The following is a 27,248-nucleotide window of genomic DNA, read 5'->3' as shown; positions in this document are numbered from 1 at the left end:
AAAGAACTCATGTTGCCAGTATGAGTATGTTTAAAGTGTTTTGAGACATTGGACAATCCCTTGTCGCTAGTGTAAGAAGCGCCATGATAATGTTCGCTAACATTGGCTCGCAGAGGGCGTGACATACACCCTACATACTGTAGTCTACATAACATACATTCTTTGGCATAGACTGCATTAGAAGTGCCACAGTTGACATAGTTTCAGATGGTAAATTCTCTCCCAGTAGCACAAGCAGTAATGGTCTTATGTTTACTGCTGTGCTGGTCGCAAAATCGGCAGGTGTTCAAGCCACATATATATGAGCCAGAGACAGTCAACCATGCCTTATTCTGTCGTAAAAGACAGAAATAGGCTAGGGGATAAAATATTCTCCCGGGTACTTGAACGGCGGCTTGAAAATCTGCAACCCGCTGACAAAATGGAAACAAGATCTGCATAAAAAAATGGTAGATACTTGGAAATAATTCTCTTACGGAACGAAACTCATGTGAGAAAGTAGTGAAAAAGGTGATTGGATTTTGGGCAGAACAAGAAGAACCTTTTATCTTGTGCTTTTTGTCAGTTTTACCCCTGTCTTTATTTAAAAGAGGCGATCTTTCCTTTATGGAGGCTAAATGCATGGCTCTATCAATATGCCGCTGTTTGTAGCCACGTCCTTTCAGCCTAGAGGTGATGTTATCACATTCATGAAGGAAAGAATCCATATCAGAACAATTTCTCCTTGCTCTAATATACTCATCCACAGGCACATACTTGATAGTGTGCATTGGATGACAGCTGGTAGCCAAGACCAAAGAATTCCCAGCACATTCCTATTACAATGTTGGCGTTCACATCACCTGTGAGAGTGGCATCCAAAAAATGTATGTGAGTGGGATGACTCTCAAAACGGAATTCTAAGTTCAAAGAGTTATTATTCACATATGTGGTGAAGAACACCAAGTCTCCAGCTGTATTGTCCCACACTACATTCAGATCGTCAATATAACCACCATACCACCTGATGGCCTCTGTCAAAAGGTTGGTGGGGGAGAAGAGAAACTCCTCCTCCCACCATCCTATGTACAAGTTGGCAAGAAGGGCGAACACTTCGCCCCCCATGGAAGCACCCCTGCACTGCAGGTAATCTGTCTGGTCGAAAATAAAATAGTTGTGTTCCAAAAGGAAGGCCACAGACATGGCAATAAATTCCTTCAGATCCATACCATGTGTACTGTAGCATTGTAAATGGAATATGAGAGCCTGAAGTGCCAGATTGTGCGGAATACAGGAGTAAAGAGATTTTACGTCCATAGTGACCAAAAGAAAAGAGTCCTGCCAAGGAGGTAATAGTGTAGAATGCGTCGGGGGAAACCTACACATGAAAACACTGATTGCGATACACATGTTATATCTCTTATCTCTGCAGACTCCGCAGTGAGAGCAAAAATTCTAGCACCGGACCTCCTACGTATCGCTAAACTGATGACCTATAGGGGACCTTTAAAGTGTCACCTATGGAAAATATAGGGTATTGAAGTTTGTCGCCATTTCACGGACGCACACAAATTTGGACATGGTTTGATATGTTGAGTATTTGTTTACTCAACCTTGTCTTTTATATTTTAACAAAAAATTGGGTCATTTATTGCACTTTTGTGCCCAAAAGTAAACTTTAGTGTATTTTTTACTGACATTTTCCGGTAATATCGTGTGACATAAAAACTTGGAACAACAACTATTTTATTCTCTAGGGTGTCTGTTTTCAGAAAATATATAATGTTTTGGGGGGTTTTCTGTAATCTTTAGGGCTAAAATGTTTTTTAGGTGTGTGTGCAAAAAAAATGCAAACACGACTCTGGTAGCGAGAGGGTTAACCACTTACCGCAAAATCACGTACCTGGCATCATATATATATATATATACTGATTTTGACTTGTAAGCAACAAATATCAGAAAAAGGCCTGGTCTTAAAGTGGTCATTGTACCTCCACTGCAGAAAAGAAAAGCTTACTCTATATTCATGGCAAGCCTTACCTCAGCCTTCAGTGTCTCCTATAAAAAAATATCCTCCTGGTATTTGTCCTCTGGGACATGAAAACCGTTACAAGAAGTATTTCAGCGGCTGACTTCATTAACACACAACCTGTACCTGTCCCCCCTCTCTAAGAGTTTTCTCCCACCCACCTCTGCAGTTACATGCCTATCCAATGCAGACATACACAGCCAGTGTCTTCCTCTGCTGATTAATCATTTTGTACCTTACCTTTTTCTTGCATAGATTGTTCATTTGGCAGAATGTTCAGGAGCTGAGCGATCACATACAGTAACAGTCTATGTGAAGCAGAGCTGTAGTATTGAAAACAGAAGTGTGTCCCTGGAAATCTGTAAAGCTCAACATACACTGTACAATCCCCTTTAGATCTACTGTCAACAATGTAGTGCAGGGGCCTGCCTGACTGGATACAGAGTGATTGGATAGATGGGTGTGTCCTCCTATTATATCATTTTAGTAAATCTAAAGGAGGATGTACAGAAATCGTACAATCAGATTGTACGGTGTATGGCGGCCTTTATACACCTAAAATGAACTAGTCACGCCTTCAGTACCATTGATTGTTAATTGAACCCCAAATGCATAAGCAAACATGCACTATGCCGCATGATAAAATGCGTGCCAAATGTGGCAAAATACACAGTAAGAAAAGTGCAAATCGCAACATGTCAAATGTCCATTGAGCTACTTTGCGCATTGTAGTGCAGCCTGTTGAAATCAATGGGCTGCCCTATGCAATTTGTGGTAAAAAGGTGCCAAAAAAACTGCGTTCCCACTACACTAGTGGTGAATGGGGCCTGAAAGTGAAATTGGTGTGTTTACACAAAAACAATGACAGCTGAAAGTCTCCAGCCACTTCCTTCCTTGTACTTGTATAAAGCTTTATATAAACTATGCAATTTGATTGTACACCACAACTTATTGTACACCACAACAGGAAGACCCGCCTGAACAATCCATTCAGTTTGTATCAAATCAGGCAGGCCCTTGCACTATATAGTTGATTTCAGATCTGAACGAAATTCTACAATCAGATTGTACAGTGTATGGCCTCCTTAAAGGAAGAAGTAGAAAAGTGGGTGGAAATAAAAAAAGTAGAAAAAAGAGGTAGTATTGTGGTTCAGAGAGGTAAACACAACATATTCTGTGATGCAGTAAGGCAGTGCATGATGGGATATGAAGTTTCCTGGATGGTCACATGATGATACAGGAAGTGATCGCTGAAAAAGCATTTTTTTACATTTTGAACTGAGAGATGCCAATTCAAAGCTGTCATGGGCTAGGTAAGTGAGCGATAAGCATATTGGGATGGCTTGGGCAGAAAAAAACATTAGACAAGGCTTCAATTTTGTGAAAAGTGAAATTTTGCCTAATAAGATATTTCTACACACACAGCATAGGCCTTGGGGGGCCTTAAAGCACCAGAATAGTGGAAACATCCACAAAATGACCACAGTTTGCAAAACAAAAAATACAAGGTATTTTCTAAAAGGCATACTGAGAATTTTGAAGGTCATTTTTGTCTCAAGTTTTCAGAAAATGTGAAATGAAAATGTATTTTTTATACATTAGATATTTTTACCACACAGCATACACATACTTAGATGTACACCTCCAAAACACATTCTGCTACTCCTCACGAATATGGTTGATACCACATGTGTAAAATCTTTATCCATGTACCTGACATTTCATCTTGTATATCCCAAAAATCAAGCAACGCTGTATAGAAAACAATGTACTTTAATGGTCTCTCTGAATGGTCAGGCAATATAGATTAGTGTAGCTTCATCTACAGCAATCTTTGTTCCAAAAAGCCAAGCGGGTCTAAGTTACTGGTACATGGCTGCCCCATACACAATGCTATGTTCACTGGACAAGAAGTACATAAGGCTAAAGAAAGGGTAACCAAATGAGTACCCGTGGTTTCAGTGGGACATGCAGATGGGTCAATACTAGAGGCAGACAGAGATGCTGTCAGCAAACAGGCAACAGATTGCTCCAGGCAGCAGGCAGAAGAATGGCTTATAAACAGGCCAGGGTCAGCATATGTAGCAGGCAGACACATGGTCAGCAAGTAGCCAAAGAACTGGTCTAGATGGTAGACAAAAACCTGGTCAATTAAGAGGCCAGGGTCAGTTCAGGTGATCGGCAGACACATGGTAAGTATTAAAGCAAATGATCAGTCCAGGCAGCAGCCAGAAACGTGGTCGATAAACAGGCCAGGGTCAGTTTAGGCGAGAGGCAGAGATATGGTCAGTATGCAGGTAAAGGGTCAGTCCAGGCGACAACCAGAAATGTGGTCAATAAACAGGCTGAAGGTTGAAAGCAGAGATATGGTCGGTAAATAGGTAAAGAATGAGTCCAGGCAACAGACAGAAACCTGGTCAAAACCAAGCCACAGTCAATTCAGGTGGCAGGGAGAGACTTTATCAGTATGCAGGCAAATGGTCCGTTAAGGTGCAGGCAGAGACTTGGTCAATTTGTAGGCAAAAGATCAGTCCAGGCGACAGGCAGAAACCTGGTCAGCAAACAGGCCAGGTTCAGTTCAGGAGGCAGGCAGAGACATGGCCAGTATGCAGGTAAATGGTTGGTCCAGGCAGCAGGCAGAAATATGGTTGAGAAAAGAGGTAACAGAAACACCTTCACCAAACCTTCACACATTTTTTTTAATGAGGTATTGTAGTGGCGGAAGAAATCCTTAATGCAGAGGCCAGGTTGTGAAGAACAGTTGGGACAATAGTAAAGTGTGCAAAGCCTTATCCGATCTTTGGAGCATATATAACATGTTTTGGGGGTTTTCGGTCTGTTTTGGTAGGAGGGAGAATATCGGGGAAATGTCACTCATGCAGGCTGCTGACTGAATCAGAATGTAGGTTTTCAGGTGCAGGGCCTAATTGGTAAATGAGTGCTATTTCAACCTCTTGTTAGTTTAGGAAGAAGCCATGTTTTCCTGTAGACTTAAAGATGACAGATGAGTTGTAAATGGCCAATTGGAATAGGTAGATGGATACTTTTTATACCAGTGAATGGATCTTCTGGTTGCCAAGTAGGGCTTCATTGGTTGGTCATTAAAATCTACACCACCCATGAATTGATTGTATTCATGTATGCAATGAGGTTTTTGGACCAGAGCATGCCTTCCCTGGATTTCCACTGAGGTGTCTTGGTGGATGGAATAAAGGACATATACATCCTGCTTATCCTTCCATTTAAGGGCCAAGAGTTCCTTTGCCAACTTGCTGATTCTCCCCTTTTTTCAGCTTTGTGGTGACCTGCCTTTATTAAAAGCCCTTGTGATCTGCTCACACTATGCCAGAAGCTACTGTTTGCTTCAGAAGAAATGTGTCAGAAAAGTGGCACACTGGTATAGAAATTGTCCACATAGAAATGCTATCCCTGATGAAAAAGGGATGACATAAGGTCCCTCACTCTTTTTTCCACTGCTGCCCATGTAATTTGGGCATCCAGGGGGCTCCAGGCGGTTGTCTTTCCCATGGTAAATGCGGAAGTCATATGTTCCCTGTAGCTCCTTTACAAAATTCATATAACCTTACTCCATCTCTGGCACTTTTACTCAGGAGATACAGTATTGTTTGATGCTCAGCCTGCCTGTAAATAGTCAAAGGGAATCATCAATGGAAATAATTTAATTGGGAGTATACATTTTGGTACAGAGAAAGATAATTGATAAGTGGTCTAATGTTGTAAAGCCTGCTGAATTCAGGGAGGGCACAGGGAATTGTCATTAAAATACAGGAATCTGATAATTATTTTTTAATGTGTCCTAAAAATACCCGAGGAATGCAGTTTCATATGGTGAATGAGGTGCATGGACCAATAGGATTGCAGTTATTTTTTTGTGATTCCCATATTTAGTGTAAGGCCAAGAAAGATTTTAAATTCATCAACCATTATGAGCTTCCACTCAAATGGATGGTTATAAATTGGGAATTGGGATTACTGGTAATGTTCTGCTGGGATTACATTGGTTCACGATTGAATTGAATAAATCTTTGGTGAAAATCAAATATAAAAACCAAAATGCGCACTTATGTTTCTGGGCCCTATTTCAGCTACAAAGTTATAAAATGTGCATTTAAAAAAACAATCTGTTGAACTGGTCAAAACTAGTTCTTGAGTATATTCTATATTTTCACAGCTCCTACTGTGAAGAAGCCTTTCCTTTGCAATGACCTTAAAGTGAATACGTTTACACCAAGTTCACTATGGACCACTCATGTATTTATACATGGTAATAATAGATCCTCTTAATCGTCTCTTTTCAAACAGAATAAATTCACTTCAGCTAATCTTTCCTTATAGCTGAGGTCATCCATGCCTCTTATCTGTTTGGTTGCCCTTCTTTGCACTTTCTCCAGTTCCCCAATATCCTAAACTGTATATTGCAAATGAGGTCCTACTAATGATTTGTACAGGGGCAAACTTATATCTCTCTTTATGGAGTCTATAACTCTTGGAGCTTGCAGCTTGGCATTGTATGCTATTACTAAGGCTCCGTTCACATACAGTATATGCAAATTGGATGTGTTTTGAACCGCATCCAATTCTAATTTCGTGAACCTCTAGCCTTTTCTATGGAGCCAGTTCACATATATGCCCTGCAGCGGCAGTGTGAGAATTCCAGGCTCATTGCTTTCGATGTGAACGCATCTGAATCGCACATCTCATCAGTTTTGAACACAATCTCAGTCAGAAAAAAAACAGCATGCCCCCCCTCTCCAATCCATACCAGGCCTTTTCAGGTCTGGTACAGATTTTAGGGGAACCCCATGCCAAAATTAAAAAAAATGTTGTGGGGTCCCTCCCAAAATACAGACCCTTATGCAGCCTGGCAGGCCAGGAAAGGGGGGGGGGGTGAGCGAGTGTCTCCCCCCCGAACCATATTGAGCCACATGCCCTCAACATGGGCGTGGAGCTTTAGGGCAGGGGGGGCTATGTCCCCCTCACCCCAAAGCACCTTGTCCCCATGTTGATGGGAACAAGGGCCTCTTCCCCACAACCCTGGCTTGTGGTTGTGGGGGTCTGCAGGCAGAGAGCTTATCAGAATCTGGAAGCTCCCTTTAAAAGGGGGCCCCCCAGATCCTGCCCCCTATGTAAATGAGTAGAGGGTACATTGTACCCCTACTCATTTACCAAAAAAAGTGTCAAAAAGAAATAAAAACACAGAGACCGTTTTTAACAATTCCTTTAGATCTTTCCAGTTTGAGTTTGTTGTTTACAGCTTACAATACATTTAAATTATGTATAGTCATTGCTACATAGACAGATGTTCTTTTATATCAGGGTTACTGAATTAAAATTCACAGGGGTCTGGTCAGTAAAATTTTCTTCCAGCGGAGGTCCAGGTCTCATATTTTTGCGATCACTCAGATTCTTCACATCACATACACATCACAATCCCCGCCCCGATCACACTGGCCCTTATGGTAAAAAGTAAAGATTTTAGTGAATGGGCACCTGTAAGTGTGCGGTCCAGGAAGTGGTAGTACAATGCGCATTTAACTGCATCACACTGTGTCCTTTAGTTTCTTTCAACTTTTAACGCAGTGACATAATTACATTTCATTCATTTTTATGCCCCAGAGCTCAGTTGCAGTACATAGTAACAGATTGTACACAGAGCCTTCGGGTGAGCTCCAGTCAGTTGCAGAAAAATGTACACAGTATGCAATTTTTTGCCCCATACTGCTCAGGGGCACTGTTGCAGTCTGAACAGTGCACTTAGATAACTATTGTTTTCTGTGTGCCCTGGCAGAGACCTGTGTTTTTCTAGTGCAGAAAAACAGATCTCTGAATAAGTGTGAACGAGTCTTTACATCAGTGTCCTCAGTCCCCTCTTTACATCCCAGCCCGCTTTACACCACAAATCCCTCTTTACATCAGTGCCCTCAGTCCCCGCTTTACATCAGTCTCCCCCTTTACATCCTTCCTAGACCTCCCTTCACATTACATCCCCCTCTTTTACATCATAATCTCCCTTTGCATCACAGACCCCCCCCCACCATCACAGTCCCTACCTTTACACCAGTGCCCTCAGTCACAATTTCACATCACAGCCCCCATCCTTACAACACAGTTCTCTTTTTACATTATAGTCCTCCCTTCCCCCAAATCTTACATCACAGTTCCCTCTTTTATATTACCACCCCTATTTGCATCACAGCCCAGCCCCCCTTCATATTACCACCCCCCTTAAATCACAGTCCCCCCTTTACACCACAGACCCCTCTTTACATTACAAACCCTCCATTACATCACAGTCCTTCCTTCATATTAGAGCGCCCCACATCTTTCATCAAAGTCCTTCCTTTATATTACCGACCCTGTCCTTTTCATCACAATAATTCTTTCATATCAAGTCCCCCTCACAAGGCAGCACCCCGCCTGACTCCCTTTACTGTCCTTCCCTGCTCACACAAGATGGCAGGCACGGTAGGTCTTGACAGAAGGCAGGACTTTTCATGTTAAAGGCAGGTGAATGGTTGCTTTTACTGCCCTGCAGCCTAGCAACCAATCACCTGCTTCTTAACTTGAAAAGTCCCTCCCTGTATCCAGACCTGCCATGCTTCCCACCATTTTCTCTTCCTTGAGGAAGACAGCAGCAGTAGCGGGCTGGTGGGTGGGAGAGAGCGCTCAGTCATCTGTTTGGCAAGGCTGCGGTCCGAATACGACTGTTACGTGGTCCAGATCCACTCCGCCATTTAGTGATGCCTGTTTTATATGAACATTAGTAATTATCTCTGCATGGTTTGATATTACCAGATCCAGCAGCGCATCATTTCTAAATGGGGCTTCTATAAACGGTGCCATAAAATTGTCATATACTGTAAGCAAGTAATAATTTTCCATGAAGTTTTTTTGCTGCACAATTACAGGAAATCAGTGAAATAATGGAAAATATACATTCAGCAACATCCGTGTGTTTCACCTCATCTCCTCCTCCTTTGGTCCACAGCCCTCATCTTCTCTGGTCCACAGCCCTCATATCCTCCTCCTTTGGTTCACAACTCTCGTCTTCTCTGGTCCACAGCCCTCATCTCCTCCTCCTTTGGTCCACATCCCTCATCTTCTCTGGTCCACAGCCCTCATCTCCTCCTCCTTTTGGTCCACAGCCCTCATCTTCTCTGGTCCACAGCCCTAATCTCCTCCTCCTTTGGTTCACAGCCCTCATCTTCTCTGGTCCACATCCCTCATCTCCTCCTCCTTTGATCCACAGCCCTCAACCCCTCCTCCTCTGGTTCACAGCCCTCACCCCCTCCTCCTCTGGTTCACAGCCCTCACCCCCTCCTCCTCTGGTTCACAGCCCTCATCCCCTCCACCTCAACAAAACAGCACTTGCACAGCCCTCTGGGTTCATACGCAGCCATGGGGATGACTGTTGGGATGTGTGTGGTGCCAATGCATGTTTTATTCCAGCTTACTGTATGACTCCTATGGCAGGCCAAGTGGCTCACACTGTCTGCTTGTCATTTTGGACACCTTTCAGCTATCTTATATGCATTATACTACTGTTATTCAAGTACCACATGGCCATACCTGTATTTATCATAAAGGCAAATGACTGGTGACCAACAAACATACATACACTGCTCAGGCCCAAAGGAAAAAGTACAACCAATCTGTTGCAGGTGCTCGCCCCGGCTCACCACCGTAGACCATGAAGATACCAAAGAAAGATACAGCCACTGTGGAGTGTGGGCCTTATCTTTCTTTGGTATCTACATGACTGGTGAGCCAGAGCCTAGGGCAGCAGGGTAAGGGTGGTGTTTGGGGGTTAGCAAGGCTGCCATTAGTTCGGTACAAGCAGTACTCCCTTTAAGAGAGGGGTCTTGTCAGGTAGCCTGTAAAGGAGCATGCAGGTATCCTGTCAGGTAGGCTGTACAAGGTCTCTTAATTTTTAATGACAGCCCTGGAGGCAATTGTAGGTAACAGTTTATGAACCCTCTCAAGATGTATTTAATTTTTAGCTAAGTAATTCAATAATAAATGAACACTTGACATACATACATTTTACTATTTCCTTGCACAGTAATGAGAAATTTGGCTATATTTGGGATGTATGATAAAAGCACCCTATTTGCAAAGTTTAATCGTTCTGAAATGTGCCCATGTAAACCCTGGTGCGTTCTATTTTTTTCATATTTACTGTATCCTTTCCGATACCTTTGCACAACAAGGTTATATAGAATTTAATGAAGAATATATTTCCGAAGATTATAGAAATTACAAGTTGTCTGCATATGTTCTTCACATATGTCCTTTGATGCTACATATGTTAAAATGTATTTAGAGTACAAATACACATCCCTTTCTTGTCTTGTACATCCCCTTAATCATTTCGTAGTCTTTCATTGGATCTCCCTACTCACGGAGTCTGTGTTATCCTCACACACAGTGTAGGGAGGGGGAGCGAGCAACGCTTGCCTCAGTCACTGCACAGTCACATCCCTCAGGCTGCACATCAGCACATTGCTCTTTCTTAATTCATCTCCCATTGTGGTTTTATTGTCTCTGGAGTGTCAACAATTTCCTATCCTCTCTCACTGCTTTTTAGGGGGAGGTGAGAGGGATTTAAAGCCCTGAAGATGGCGACCGGGATGAGCTGGCAGCAGCAACAGCATTATTATGGTGGAGGGGCTTCTGCCAGTGCTGCCAAGTTTGTAACCTCGTCTTCTGGCGTGATGGCACATCAAGCTGGCTTGAACATGGAGTACACTGCAGACCTGCACCTTAAGATGAGCAAAAAGATAGCACAGCTGACCAAGGTAACGGACAGTTGCTGATGGGTCTATGATGTTGGAATGTTTGCTTAGGTTGGCCTTCAAATTGTTTCCTTCTAATATCATACAGTGGGATATAATTCTGTTTAAGGCGTTTAACACTAAAAATCAAGACTGCATGAAATCAGTATAGTAGAGAGCCATTCATAAGTTTCCTGATATCACTGTATAGTTACTTTGGGGAACTTAGATTTACTTATGCAGTAACATGGTAGTGCTGCAATACCTGCGTGAGCTTCACCGTTCTGCAATGTTCCTCTTGGTGGATGTGCTAACTCTGCAGGTTTAGATATTCATATATTTTATAGGTGTTTATTTTTATATTTGTAGATAAACTGGATATCATTTTAGTGACATCATTTTTGCAGACATGCTTCTTTTCCCATGTGGTAATACCTAATATATCCTACAAATCATATCTGAGTATAATTGATTTTTTTTCTGTTATTCTTAGACAGGCTTTTGGGTTTTTAGTTTTGCTTGAGCTCCCACTATATACCACCGCTAATTATACGGACTTGTCTTACACACATAGAGTATCTCTCTTTTATTTACTATAATCGCTCAATAATCTACATGAGTTTCCTAATTTTTGGAAGGTTCAATGATGGGGGCCATCTTTTTTTTTTTTTTTGTCAAGAAATGTCTGCTAAGTTAATCTTCTTTCCATTTGCATATGCCTGTGACAAATAATTTCTAAGAGGCACAGCAGCATATCACAAGAAAAGAAAAAAATAGCCAACAAGTATAACATCGCATGCACTACTTAAAATGGTTGATTGTAATGAATTGTGACATATTCATTTTAATAAATGATACTTTTTGCATGGCTGCAGACTGTCATATACTGTAACGCATGTAAATATTTTAGATTGGAAGTAAGATATAAAAGAATGACACTCACGACTCACCAATATACTGATGGTGTATGTGGAACTGTTAGTAGGTACGAGCCTTCATATGGCTACCAGTACCTGATGTGTGCCTCATGCTGGGCACAACTTGTGGATGTTATCTTTTACACCTGGCTTGCTTGCTGGAATGCAGAGTACACACTGAACTAGTCAGTGCCTGCCTATAGAATTGAGGCATGTACTTGGTCCTTTATATCCGCTGATAAATGAGAAGAAGGCTTTTCCAGATTCTGCCTATTTTATTTTACAGCATTGTTTAATGTATTCAGCCTGCATTACTGTGAATACATTTATTGGTAAATATATACACAAAAAGCTTAACTGGCTTGAACTGCAAAAAAGGATGCACATATGTGTATATTTACATTAGCCAGAAGGGAAATGCTCGCTGCACTGCCATCCTCAATGGCATATCAAGTTCAGCTCAGGGCTTTCTTACTCAAATGTACATATCTTGTCAAGGGAAATGAAGTCGAATTTTTGGTAGTATACATAATAATTAGAAGCTGTCTTACATAGCACTATTGCTTGTTTTATGCATTAAAAAGGCTGTGCTAAAGATCAGCAATTTGAATATTTTATTGGAAGGATACTCAAAATGTGCTTTTTTTATTTTTATTTATGCCATTTGTTGTTTTTCAGCATTATCTGACATGATTCTGGCAGATTCTATGACCTAGATATATCAAGGGTGCTGAGCATTAACACTTATTAGCTGCTATTTGTTTAGGATGGAAGACAAATCCTTAACCTGTGCAATCATAGATACATCTGGGCCTGAATGGTTTAAATACATTTGATTTTAAATTTAATGTAGTAACACATAATTGTTATAGGTATTTTATGTCTATGTATCTTTGTGACTTAATGTGACATATGGCCATGTATCAGCATGTTAAATTAAACATATGTAGTGTAATTGCAGAACACAAAACCAACATGTTGAATATTATAAATTGTGCTAAGCAATCTGTAAAGGATGGAGAAAATGAGTTCAATGATTCTTGACCTTTTTACCTCTGCTCTAATGGTTTTCTAGGTTAATGTATTCAAATTGCTGTAAGCAGCTTGATACACACTTTTTATTCATCATACAGAGATCATTAGAAAATATCACATGTGTTGGGGGGCATATATTGCTTTTGGTTACCAGTGCTTTAAGCCGAATTCCAGGAAATTCAGCTTATTTCTAAAAAATGAAGGTACACTATGAGTTAAGTCCAGCGAGGTGTGTGACACCTCGAGGGATTAGCTCTATTTTTTATATCTGACAGTTATATTGTACTCCCGGAAGACCGCAATCTCTGATGCAGAGCTGATCCTTCTGAGCTCTGAATCTCGACCAGGACAGTCCCTGTAGCTGCTATGCCCACCGCTTCCCTCCTCCTAGAAGCCTTTGCATTATGTGAACACATTCACAAAATACAAAGGCTTCTGTGAATGGGCAGCAGAGGGAAGAAGTGGACATAGCTGCTCTATGTGCCTTTCTCCTTTCTTACAGCCCTGTATGTCTGGAGTGTAATTCCCGGCAGAACAATAAACCTGTCAGATATAAAAACAAAAAAATAAAGATAAGCCAAGGAGATGTCATGCAGCTCCTTGGACCTAACTCCTTCAGTTTTTACAAACTGAATTCCTGGAATGTAGCTTTAGAGCGACCCTGTTAATATAATGTTAATTTAAATGTTAAAATGTTAAACTAAAGTCCGCTGGTAAAAGAAGCTCTTACCTTTTCATTGGCTTGTATCCTAAAACTCCACCGCAGACCTCTAGCTGCTGCAGATTATCAACACATCCAGGTGTGTTGAATCCTTGCCCCACCCCCACCGCATGCTCTCATTTCTCCTTCTGGTGCAAAAAATCTGTAATTACATTAGAAATGGAGGGAGGAACCACAATGCATGGTGGGTGGAGTAGTTATTTGACACACCCAAAAATGTTGGATGCTTGCAGCAGCTTGAGATCTGTAACATAACGTGGGTTTGGAGACATGGAATACCAGAAAGTATACAATATTTGTGTTTCTTTGAAAGGATTTTTTTTAGGTTAGACACTATAATGAAAGGGTCATTTTTAAATTAACTCCAGCCACAATATTTTTTTTGATGGATTATGAAGGGGTTAAAACATCTGTCAAGTAATACTGTTGTCTGTGTCCCCACTTAAGTTGGGTTCACACTGGTGCACTGTTTTTTGGGCGCAGCATGATTGTTTGCACGTTTTACTTGCGTTTTTAGGCACGTTGACATTGACTTCTATTAGAACATGCATTTTCTGAAGGTGCTTGAAAGATGCTGCATGCAGGACTTTGATGCCTCTTTATGAAAACGCCTGTTCTAATAGAAGTCAAAGGGAACACGCCTAAAAAAACGCAGGTAAAACATGCATTCAATCACGCTACAACCAAAACACGCTTTAAGGAAATATCCCCTTACTTCCTCTTTTTTAACTTGGCATCTGTAACAGAAGTAATGGGTATACAAAGACTGTAATAAAACCTATTTGTAAATGACAAGAGTTTCAATTGCTTTTTTTCCTAGATGATAGGTGCAGGAACAGGAATAAAAAAAACAGTTGAACCCTCAATTAAAATTAGCAGCCACAGCCTGAGGAATACAGCCTGTGTCTAGCCAGCAGCTGCAGAGTGGGATCCTGGCTCGCTGTTATGAAGTAGTGTTTACTCTTGCAGAAATCCAACATGCCCCCACTGATTCAAAACTCTCCAGTCAGTGGAGAGCATGAACTTTGCTAACTGCAGAGCTATAGATTTTATTCTGGGAATGTGTCAGACCTCTGCAAAGGGTCCCTCTGCTTCCAAGCAGAGGGAAAACATCCCTGCTGGCTGGGGAAAAGCTTTACTAATCAGGTTGTTACCAAAATTCATTGTAAAGCTTCATGCACACCTAGAACCATACAATGCAAAATTGGAGTGTATTTCCCAGCCCGGGAGCCACAGGTGTAGTTTTCCGCTACCCATAGAAATCAGTGGCTGTACTTGTGTAAATACATGCATGTGTATGTACGTTCATCCAGGGGCATACATAAGTATTTGTACGCATGTATATGCTTGAATCTGTATTTACCAGCTATACCCAACATTTGAACTCTCAGCCTTTTTCTAATGACTTCACTTTAAAATAAAACTTTTTTTTTTTTTTCATTTTTGAAAGAATAAGGGCTTGTTATTACTTGCTCAAAATACTGAAGCTTATCAAACACGCCTATAGTTTTAATGCACGTTAATAGGTCAGTTTGATAAGCGTTTAATGAGCATTTAAAAAGTGGCGCGTTACTATAGAATGGAAGGAGTTGAGGTGCTGTCCATAGTTTCATTTGCATAGGTGTTTGAGGGGCATTAAAAACGCCCCTCAAAAACCTGCTTTCCATGCCAGTGTGAACTAGGCCTTAAGGAGGGTTATAACCCCTGCAGATGGCACATTTGGGAAATTCTCTTTTTTACTTTCCCATAGCCAAAACAGGAAGTGATGGGAAATCCCTACAAAGTGAGAAATTCCCTGGCTATCACCAAGGTCACCAGAACTAGTGTTTCCATTAGAAGATTTCCCCTTTGTTACTGAACTGGGGGGTAACCCGAAATTTAGGATTTTCTTTAACTTTCAATAATTCCAGAGAAATAGACAAATAGGTATTTATTGCTGTCTGTTTCCCTGTTAGGGAGATTCACCCTAACAGGGGTGCTTTGCTTTGTACTATATATGTGCTCTGGGGTGCCTTTTAAATGCCAACACAACACACATACACTATGTGTGAAGGAGGCCTTAAAGGAGAAGTATGGCCAAACTGCACTCTTGTGACCTGTTTTTAGCCAACAGCGGGCTAAAGCCTGCGGTCGGCTGACATCACTCAGCCGGTCTAGACACTGGATAGATCCCGACTTTACGGTAGGGATCCACCAAGCAGCCTAGACCAGCAACTGGCTCAGCCTCTCAGTGAGCCTCTGGGAGACTGAACCAGGCCCTCTGCACAGCTTAGCAGTTCAGTGAGTGCTGGAGGGACAGAGCAGAGAGCCAGTGACTGACAGTCACGGCTCTCTGCTCAGAGCAGGGAGGAGAAATAACTGATCAGCATAGTTTGATCACTCAGTTCTCACTGTAAAGGGCGGCGAGGGAAAAATGCAGCATCTAATCAATGCTGCATCCATCTAGGTGAGTATACTTTTTTTTTTTTTTGGGGGGGGGACCCATACTTCTCTTTTAATATTAGTTCACAATCCTTTATATTAGTTGTCACATTAGACCAGCAGCTGGCTCAGCCTCTGTGAGCCTATGGGAGACTGAGCCAGCCCTCCCTTCCCTTACACAGCTCAACAATCCAATGAGTGCTGGAGGGGGCAGAGCAGAGAGCCAGCGACTGACATTCATGGCTCTGTGCTCAGAGCAGAGAGGATAAATGACTGATCAGAGTTATTTGATCACTCCGTTCTCAGTTTAGGGGCGACAGGGGACAGATGCAGCATCTGACCGATGCTGCATCCACCTAGATGAGTATACTTTTTTTTTTTGGGGGGGTCCATACTTCTCTTTTAATATTAACTTACAATTCTTTGTATTAGTTATCATTGTCACTGGTCCAGACTTAGATACGTTTAAAATTGCCATTTTCAAATTATAAAAAATTGTTACAAATTAAGTTTCTTAGAAGGTAACATTTGTGATGGTTTTTGCTGGAAATGAAGTCAGAACAGATGATCTGATAGAATTTGACACTGTTTGCTCTTCCATAATTACAAGGATATTGTTCCCGTGCCGTTGATAGGCACATGATTGGCCAATGTTCCAATTAAATTAGAGCTGCAGAGCAGTGTTTAGCAGGTTAGCAAATCTCATAACAATTTCACTAGAAGAACATTTATGTATGCTGCTTAGGTATCCACAGATATCAATTGTAAAAAATATGACCTTGTTTCAAAGTGTCAGTTTGTTTCTAATGAGCATACCAGGGAAAGGAGAAAATACTAGCTTTTGTCTGCAAAGCAGAATTCCATGTATGGGTTAGAAATATTTATTAAGAATTACTGCAAATGTCATCTCCAGCTACAGCTTTTAGAATTCATCAGCAGAGTGACTGACTCAGGGAATTAAGCCAGCTGCCATTACAGGGTCAAAAAGCATGCAATTGGCAGCTGCTTCAGTAGGGCTTTGCTTGTCTTTCCATGGATCATCAGTATCACAATTTGGAAGAAAAGATCACAATTCATGGACGTTACTGTTTTTTTTTCTCCAAAGTTTCTGCTATAAAATTTTGTAAAATAAGTAATTTTCTCCTTCACTGAAGTGCACTGATAAGGCTGCACTGATAGGCACTGATAAGTGGCACTGATGCGCACTGATAGGCGGCCATGATGGGCACTGGTATGCAGCACTGATAGGTGGCACTGATTGTCACTGATTAGGAGGCACTGATGATGCTGCACTTATGGGCAGTGATGGGCAGCACTGATAGACGTCACTGATGGGCACTGATGGACACTGATAGGCGGCCAAGAAGGGCACTGATATGCGGCACTGGTGAGCACTAATGGGCACTGATAGGTGGCACTGGTGGACACTGATAGGCGGCACTGATGGTGGCACTGATAAGCAGCCCTTATGGGCACTGATAGGCAGCAGTGATAGGTGGCACTGACAGGCATTACTGATGGGCACAAATTGGCAGCACTGGTGGGCACAGATTAACAGCACTGGTGGGCGCTGTTGGAGCTGCACTGATGATCAGGACACTGATGATCAGTGCCCTAATTGTTAGTGCAGATGTTTCCTGTGTGGATTTGCCGATTTTCGGCTCTCCTCTCCTCACACCCTGTCAGCCTTCTTGGACACAGCTGAAAAGACCTGGGGGAGAACCTGCGCTTAGGAATGTGTGCTAAATTAAATATATATAAAAATATATAAATAATGTGACATATCAAGAATTTTGGTGCTAAAAATGACAAAAACTATAATAACTAAATTTAGTTAGGCTGCTGCTGATAAAAAGGAATAAATTCCTTCAAAGTGTCTATGTGCAAAGGTGTCAGCGCTGCTCTAAAATTGTGCAATAATAAATTACTCTCCACTATACTGTATTAATACAATAATTAAATTAATATTATTACCGTGCTGCATAAACAATAACTTAATAAGTAATAGTACCGTTAGCATAAATAAATAAATATAGTGACAATATCAATAAAAATCTCACGCAGTGACAATAAAGTGACAAGTGCTTGTGCAAAACAATTATAGCTGGGCTCCTCCTCCTAATACTTAAGAGTCCTTTCATCAAACTGTCCAAATATAAATCAAGGAAGTGGTCAGTGTCCACTGAGCAAACTGGATAGCAATTGTGAATTCACACTGTGCTGCAGTGCTGTGAGCTGTGCTCCCCTCTCTCCTCCCTGCTTACCAGAAATCGGTAAGAGACAAGCCTTATAGATCTCCACCAAGGCACACACCTCCTCTCAGGGATGGGGGTCACTCCAGACTGTCCTTATGATGTTACTTTCAGGGCTCTATCCTCCTCACCACCAAGTACCATCCGCCATATGAATAAAATATGGAAATACATTTCCATAGTGTAATATGTTTAAAACAATTATTTATTCAAGTAAAAAATCATCATTACACTCACAATTTCTCCATACAAATAGGCTGTTTCCTACTGTGGTGGACGCTGTGACTCTCCTGCGCTCCAACCACCGGAAATGGAAGTGATGTCAGACGCTCGACCTGCTGCACAGATCACTGCCGACGGCCACCCGGTGAAGTGTGGCCAACGTTTGGCATTAGCGTGATCACGAAGGGGTTAACAAAATAAACACTTATCAATCTAAACCAACATTTTAGACTCGATTCACACTAGAGCGACTTGTCAGGCGACTTGTCAGCCTGACAAGTCGCGGTCCCTCGCAGTCCATTGACCGCTACAGGACCTGTTCTAATAGGAGCGACACAAATCGCTCCGACTTAGAAAAAGGGTCCTGTACTACTTCGGGGCGACCTCGGAGCAACTTGCATAGACTTCCATTATGTGAAGTCCGTGCAAGTCGTGCCAAAGTCGCAGTGCACGGGACTGCACAAGTCGCCCCCGAAGTAGTACAGAGTCGTGCCGCCCCAGTGTGAACCGACTCTTAATGTTTTTATTTTTTAACGTATTAAAACATTTAATTCAATTACCTATTAACATAAACAAGGCCAGGCAGGTAAAAAAGGTCAGACGCTGCTGCGATAATACCTGCATTGCATCTGCATGAATTTAAATGGAACAACTTGGAAGGGAAAATGGGTGTAAAGGATCAGGGATTCACAACCAATTATCATTTTCTTACCTCTCTTTGCAGAAGTTCCATGATACTGGCTTTCCAACCAATCAGAGAGCTTGGGGTATAATCATGTGAGCTCTCCTGCTAGACAGCCAGTCCCTTGCAGCACTCTGTCAGTCAGAGAGGAGATCTTTCTAAATTCCCCGTAGGCACATTATCTCCCTGCCTGCAGATTCAGAGGGAAAGAGAAGTGCTTTCACGCTTCTCATGGCAGAGCTGCTCAGTGGGAGATATTTCCCATCTCCCCACTGGCACAGTGAAAGGAAGTTCAGAAACACTTTTCTTATGGCAGAGCTGGTCAGAGCGAGATCTTTCCCATCTCTGTGCTGGCACACATGGCAATAATCAGAGGCGTAGCTTGAAGCTTGTGGGCCCTGATGCAAAAGTTGACCTAGGGCCCCTACCACCACCCGCTGCTTCCACGATGGACCAAGATAATCCCACCATACGCCAAGACATTCTAAGTGGCTAAAGAATAATATCAGATCTTTATTTACATATTGAGAGAGTAGGTCAAAGGATGTTGGAGAAGCTGTGCACATTTTGACATAATAAATAAAGCTCAGTATGTGAATGAGATCCTGGGACTCATTCACATGGGTGCTGTGGTGTGGCTTGTACAGTGGGAACCAGATTTTATTTTTCTTATGTGACTATAGCTGTGGGCAGGCAACCTACGTTACACTATGGGGACACAAAAACTGTACAAACACAGCTGCAGGTCCTAACTTGACAGGCATGTGGATTCAGGTGTATGGCCCCAAACACACACATTGGGGGCCATCACCTAAAGCTGCAAACCTTTTAGAATAGGATATGTGGCTGTGTTCATACAGCCGCTGCCTCCCCATAGAGTAACAGGCTAGCCACACAAACAAACCGCTCATTCGAACTGTATGAGCTTGAGAACTCGTGTGAATGGACCCTTCCTTAATTTTTTAAATTATTTTTTACATTTTAATTACTTTTACATTTTAATAATTATTTGTTGCATTTTTTTCTATTTTTTTCACATTGCATTTTTTTGAGGGAGGGGTTGTTTTGGTGAAATATTAGGAGTTTAATTACACCTCTGAAGTCTTACTTTTGAGATAGAAAAAGGGAGAGATGAAACACATTCCTTGGTTCCTTTCTGCAGCCTCAGCTACACAGAATGAATGAACAGGAAGAGTTCTTTACAGCCTTCCTGTTCATTTATAAGGAAGGGGCTGGCAGAGGGAAAGGAGGAGAAGACAGCTTTCAGCTACTGCATGGGGAGCCATATTGGGGATCGGTTCTTATAATTTAACACCCCCCCCCCCCCCAACGCAAAACCTAATGTGACAGGGAAGCCACATGGGCAACCTGGAGCATGGGTGGGGTTGCAATTCTGAAGCTCCGCCAGTGGCGATAATGCTAATGCATGCCTATGCCAACTACATTGCTATGTGTGTTACCTTGGGAAAGTAATCTCCAAATATGAGAGCATAAAAACTATCATTCAACCTTTAGTAATGGCATTAACTAACGAACTAAAAGGTTTATCTGTTATTCATGTAGTTTGTGTGCTCAATCCATGTTTGAAAACTATCAGTAACTTGACATTTGCTTATCCTGTCTTTTTTTAAAGGTGTTTTTTGAATTTCGACAGTGGGGGGATTAGTGTTTTTTTTTCTGTTTTTGAATTCTGTGCTCATTACAAATCTCATACTAAAGGAGTGGAAAAACCATCACACATACTGTATGCATTCCTCCATTGTGTGATGTGAGCAATTAGTGCATGAGTTGTAGTAAAGTGGTTTTTAAACTCACTTTCTTAGACCTCCCCATTGTGCAACTTTTTACTTTCTCTTCTAAAGACAGATATCTACATACAATTTAAAGGTTTTCATTATTGTTTGTTCCCATTGTAGAAGCAGAATTCCTACCTGGCAGTAAGCTGATGCCTTTTTAAAGTTTGACAATTGGTGTATAGGAATGGTTTTAGTACTCTCAGTTTATGATCTAGAGGTATGCAAGTCAGATATTCTTACATCCCTCTGACTTACAGGGCTAAATTTGGGTAGCCAAAAACAAAATAGTCCACTAAAACAGTTGCCCACACAATATACTTTCACCAACCAGTCAGATAATAAAAAAAATGCTAAGCCACCTGGCTCCCTCTTCAGCAACGCTGATCTTTCTATTGGTCCCTCAGACTATCTCACCCAACTCTCCTTGCTCCCTGGTCTCAATGGCTCACTCAGCCTGTATTTACAGCTACCTTGCTGCATGGGCCCAATTACTGTCCTCTGAAAAGGAGATCTCCATGCACCCCTAGTTGTCTGTTCTGAGGCTTACAGATTCTTTCAGTCCTCTTGACTCTTCTAGTAGTCTCAGCTCACCCAGACCAAGAGACTTGCTTAGCTGTCCCGACAATTTTAATCCTGTAGGTAAGGCTGGCCATACATGAGTTTGTTTCTTTCTTTTAACCAGCAGGTTGATCAAAGAAAACTGACCTGATTCCCCCATCCACAATTTTGAGGTGGATGGGGAAATCGTCCCCACTGTGTCTTTGTATTCTAAAAACAGGGAGACTCCCTGATTTCATGATACACTGATCAGCACTGCAGCCTATTGCCTGCAGCACTGATCAAGCGAAAAAATACCAACATGGTGTTTGAACAGAAGTTGATCAGTAGATTGGCTTCTGTTCAACCACAGTGGCTACCCATGGATTGAGATTCCGCCAGACCATGCTGCCCCAGCCAAACTTCAATCTATGCATGGCCATCTCTAGGAAACTCGCCTCCAATATAGAGTGCTGTCTCCTGAGTAGAGCACCTCACCTAATGGGAGTATGCCATCTCCTGACAGGAGCCCTGCACTATGGTCACGTCCTTGTTTATAATGAGCGTCTGCATCTGCATTCTTACACAGCCTGCGGGCCTCCAGCAAGACCTGTACTCCAGGATTGAGGGCTCATCCTACCCAATAATCTTTAAAATTTTCTAACTCCCCACCCAGATCCGGTGTTACAAAACCCAGAGAAAACAGAAAACCCAGTTTTCTCCGCTCAGATACAGTACTCCAGAGCTCCACATTCTGGATTAGTGTGAACCCTGCATCACTTTTCCCTTTACAGGGCCTGGCACTGTTCACAGTAGGTGATTCAAAACACTAAAGTTATTGAAGCTAATAATATTTTTGGAAAAGCTAAACAGTGACAGCCTGCATATATCTCTACTCCTTTACATTGAATTGAAAATTAGATCAGTCACAGCTGTTCCACGGTTCTGTAACATCATATGAATGTCTTACAACATCCCAGCACAAAGAGAATGCAAGTTGTAAGTTATCCAGTGCTGTATGTAAATGAGTTTTTACATTCAGTCATAGAACTAAGGAATAAAGGCTTAGAGAAAAGGCTAGATCTCATTGTTTTTATTATCTAGTTTCATCAGTCTTGAAATTTTTTTTTTTTTTTTAATTACTAAAGAATGCAGGATTCATTTTCATTAGGTACAGGCTTCTTTTGTATTTAATCCTTTTTCTGATCGCCATTGCATAACACTAGAAAAAGGAAATTGAAAAAGAAAAAGAGCATTTCTCCCTCTGCTTTATATTCACGTTATTGTAAAAAAGGGAACGCTTACAGCAGACTTAAAGCCAATGTTCCGAGGAAAAAAAAAAATCCCATGCAGTGGAGCTGTGCCCACATTGCATGGTCAACTGTTTGTTTTATCAAGGGGTGAGCACAAAGCTTATACTCATCTCATCCTTCGATCCTCCAGAAAACGACTCCCTTACTTCTAGCAGTGGACTGTTCCTGGTCTTTAGAGCCTGCGCCGGGCATGATGATGTCAGGAATAGTCCATTATTCAAGACTGCTGGAGCGCGTGGGTGCTGGACTGGTCTTGTGCTGGGAGGATCAGAGGATTAGATAAGTATATCTCGGCTCTCTTCTCCCCTAGAAAAAAACAAGCAGTTTACCCATGCAGTGTGGGTGCTTTACCTTAAAAGAGAATATTTTTTTTTTTTTTTTAAATCATACTTACCTTGGTGGATGCAGCATCAGCTGCTTCTGTCCCCTGCTGGATCTAGGACTGAGAATCGAGCGACCAAACACCGCTTATTATGGGGCTCTCAGTGCACCATGAGCAGAGAGCTGGTGACTGCCAGTCATCGCTGTCTGCTCTGCCCCCCTCCGCATTCACTGGAGCGCTGGGCTGTGAAGGTGTGGTAGTGGCTGTCTCAGGCTCTTAGCGGTTCTCTGAGAGGCTGAGCCAGGTGCCGGTCCAGGGTTCACGGCTCTGTGACATCAACAGCCTGCTGTCCGCTGAAAATGGTCACAGGAGTGCAGAGTGAACTGCACTCCTGTGATCCACAGGAGAAGTACAGCCAAGCAAACTTTGGCTGTACTTCTCCTTTAAGATATATTTCTGCATCCTAAAGTTAAACTTACAGCACAATTTCATTGAAATTATTAAACCTAAACTATAGGTGATTCCTATTTATTTAAATTGCTTACTCTGATTTCACTGCACATTGCAACCTTTTCATAGTGTGCGTTAGAAGATGAAGCAGGACAGATAGAGGTATTTCAGCATCATCTAACTCTTTCCTCATCAGACCCATTGTTCCCAACACTATGTTTTCTTGGCCTGAATTATATGGAAGCCTGTGGCTGGGGCACAGTCTTGCTTGCTAGCTCGATTAGGATCAAAGTACCTGTATTGAACCAAGTGATTGTCTCTTGAATAATTTATGATGTTGAAGGAACTATTTGATAACGTGGAAGTTTGATGTCTGTAATTTGTATTTGAAAATGGTTGTTGTGTCCACCTAAAATATGGGAGTTCTTTATTTGCATGCAGCTCTTCCTAAAAAATTGTGATTTTTGAGATACCTTATAATATTATGTTCTATTCCTGTTACCACATGGTCACTCATAGAAAATACTAGTCCCGTAAACGAAGGGCTCTATACTTACCTTTCTGATGGCCCATGTCTTGAAATACCACTGATTCAATGATTACCAACGGCTAGTCGGCTACAGTTATTTCAAACTTCCAGGATTTTAACTACCTGCATCTTCCATTTCATGTAGTGGTTTCTTTCACCTGCTCCTACATCACTACAGCACCTAAATAATTTGTCTGTATCCATATATACTGGACATAATTGTTTAAAAACATAGGCCCCTTTCACACAGGCTTTCCGATCCGGTCCACCTGTCAGTTTTTCAGGTGGACCTGATCGGATGCTCCATGCAGCCCTATGGAGCAGCGGATGTCAGCGGAGGTCTCGGCTGACACCCGCTGCTATCCGATCGAATCCTGTCCGTGAAATCCGGACGGATGGAAACCCTATGTTCCATCCGTCTGAAGGATCCAATAAGATCGGATGAAAACGGACAGGCGGTCCGTTCTCATCCGATCTCCCATAGATGAAAGCAGGGCTCTGACAGGTCCATCTCTGCAAAGTAAGCAGAGATGGAGCTGTCATCCGCCTGCTCAGCGGGGATCGGCAGATCGATCCCCGCTGAGCAAAACGGAATCTGTCAGGCGCACCACCCGTGTGAAAGGGGCCTTAAGCAGTTTTTTCTTTTTTCTTACCTTCTTATCACATTGAAAAGAGCTAATTTAAAAAATAGCTCTTGGTGGTCTTTCTTGCTGTCAAATATCTACAATGCACCTGGTAGGCAGCATTTTGTATGCATAACAAGAAAGCATTATTTTTTTTTTTCATACTAGAAAGGATAATATGACATTTAACTACCGATTCCTGTACAATTTACATTTTAATGGAATTCTTCTTTAACAGTAAACAGCTTTTGTTAAGTACAAAGGATACAGGTAGTTGATTGAGTAAGGCTGGGTTCACACTTAGCAAATTGGATGTGGGTTTCCCCGCATCCAATTCGCATGACATTAGAGTGTAACCGTCTCTCAATGGAGCTGGTTCACACACCTTCAGGGCAGTCTGCACTGGAAAAGGGTCCTGTGCGTCTTATGGTCCGTTTCAGGTCTGAATTCAGGCAAAAAATTTCTCCTGAAAATGAGAACAGGGACACGCTGGACCCCCTGCTGTGATCTGCAGCTAGTGTAAATCCAGCCTTAAAGAGATGTGCACAAAAATCTGCACCAGTGGGGCATAAGACATGCGTATCTTTTAGCATACTTTGCTGCTACTTTTATCAGGTTATCATTCTTGGAGTGCCTACTTCTTCCAATAGGTTGATCCTACAGCTGTGGTCTCCAAACTGTGGCCCTTTGGTTGTGTTTATCTAGCCCTTGGGGCATTATTTCCCCCACTGTTGCTGACGTAAGTTCCTGCCACTGACACTGACAAGGGGGAACTATTCCTCCCACTGACATCAAAGATGGTACACTATTTCGAACCACTGATATCAGTGATGGGACACTATTCCTCCCACTGACATCAATGATGGGACACTATTCCTCCCATTGTCACCAATGATGGAACACTATTCCTCCCACAAACACCAGTGATGGGGCACTTTTACTTCCCCTAATACCAACGATGGGGCGTTGTTTATTCCCACTGACACAGGACATTTTCTACTTCGGCTGACCTCAGTCTGGCCCACCTAACATTTGAAAGACAGTAAACTGGCCCTTTGTTTAGAAAATGTGGAGACCCCTGCCCTACAGCATTGCATTAGAAAATACAGTTGATATAAAAAGTCTACACACCCATGGTAAAATGTCAGGTTTCTGTGATGTAAAAAAATGAGAAAAAGATAACTAATTTCAGAACTTTTTCCACCTTTAATGTGACCTATAAACAGTACAACTCAATTGAAAAACAAACTGAAATCTTTTAGGGGGGGGGAAGTAAAAATAATAAACTAAAACAATGAGGTTGCATAAGTGTGCACACCCTCTTATACAGTGCCTTGCGAAAGCATTCAGCCCCCCTTGAACTTTGCGAACATTTTGCCACATTTCTGGCTTCAAACGTAAAGATATAAAACTGTAATTTTTTGTGAAGAATCAACAACAAGTGGGACACAATCATGAAGTGGAACGAAATTTATTGGATATTTCAAACTTTTTTTAAAAAATAAAAAACTGAAAAATTGGGCGTGCAAAATTATTCAGCCCCCTTAAGTTAATACTTTGCAGCGCCAACCTTTTGCTGCGATTACAGCTGTAAGTCGCTTGGGGTATGTCTCTATCAGTTTTGCACATCGAGAGACTGAAATTTTTGCCCATTCCTCCTTGCAAAACAGCTCGAGCTGAGGTTGGATGGAGAGCGTTTGTGAACAGCAATTTTCAGTTCTTTCCACAGATTCTCAATTGGATTCAGGTCTGGACTTTGACTTGGCCATTCTAACACCTGGATATGTTTATTTGTGTAGATTTTGCTTTATGTTTTGAATCATTGTCTTGTTGGAAGACAAATCTCCATCCCAGTCTTAGGTCTTTTTCAGACTCCATCAGGTTTTCTTCCAGAATGGTCCTGTATTTGGCTCCATCCATCTTCCCATCAATTTTAACCATATTCCCTGTCCCTGCTGAAGAAAAGCAGGCCCAAACCATGATGCTGCCACCACCATGTTTGACAGTGGGGATGTTGTGTTCAGGGTGATGAGCTGTGTTGCTTTTACGCCAAACATAACATTTTGCATTGTTGCCAAAAAGTTCGATTTTGGTTTCATCTGACCAGAGCACCTTCTTCCACATGTTTCTTGTGTCTCCCAGGTGGCTTGTGGCAAACTTTAAACAACACTTCTTATGGATATCTTTAAGAAATGGCTTTCTTCTTGCCACTCTTCCATAAAGGCCAGATTTGTGCAGTGTACGACTGATTGTTGTCCTATGGACAGAGTCTCCCACCTCAGCTGTAGATCTCTGCAGTTCATCCAGAGTGATCATGGGCCTCTTGGCTGCATCTCTGATCAGTCTTCTCCTTGTATGAGCTGAAAGTTTAGAGGGACGGCCAGGTCTTTGTAGATTTTCAGTGGTCTGATACTCCTTCCATTTCAATATTATCGCTTGCACAGTGCTCCTTGGGATGTTTAAAGCTTGGGAAATCTTTTTTTATCCAAATCCAGCTTTAAACTTCTCCACAACAGTATCTCGGACCTGCCTGGTGTGTTCCTTGTTCTTCATGATGCTCTCTGCGCTTTAAACGGACCTCTGAGACTAATACAGTGCAGGTGCATTTATACGGAGACTTGATTA

General features: G+C 42.0%; 1 protein-coding gene across 6 annotated transcripts in view; it reads left to right on the top strand.

The window, feature by feature from the left end:
* The window catches only part of FAM184A (family with sequence similarity 184 member A), a 322,784-nt gene that overhangs the window by 7,550 nt on the left and 287,986 nt on the right, over positions 1-27,248 (top strand). For 5 of the 6 annotated variants that reach the window (XM_082249803.1, XM_082249800.1, XM_082249801.1 and 2 more), the window contains exon 1: positions 10,475-10,827. In XM_082249803.1, the coding sequence (XP_082105929.1) occupies positions 10,648-10,827 (180 nt within the window). In that variant the 5' untranslated portion in view covers positions 10,475-10,647. Of the gene's footprint in view, positions 1-10,474; positions 10,828-27,248 lie in introns of those variants that run through there. The other variant, XM_082249799.1, reaches the window with a different exon arrangement.

The sequence above is a fragment of the Pelophylax lessonae genome, assembly GCF_965119305.1.
Source record: "Pelophylax lessonae genome assembly, chromosome: 3".
Classification (NCBI taxonomy): Eukaryota; Metazoa; Chordata; class Amphibia; order Anura; family Ranidae; genus Pelophylax; species Pelophylax lessonae.
The sequence above is the reverse complement of the archived record's forward strand: the minus strand, read 5'-3'. Positions and strand labels throughout refer to the sequence as shown.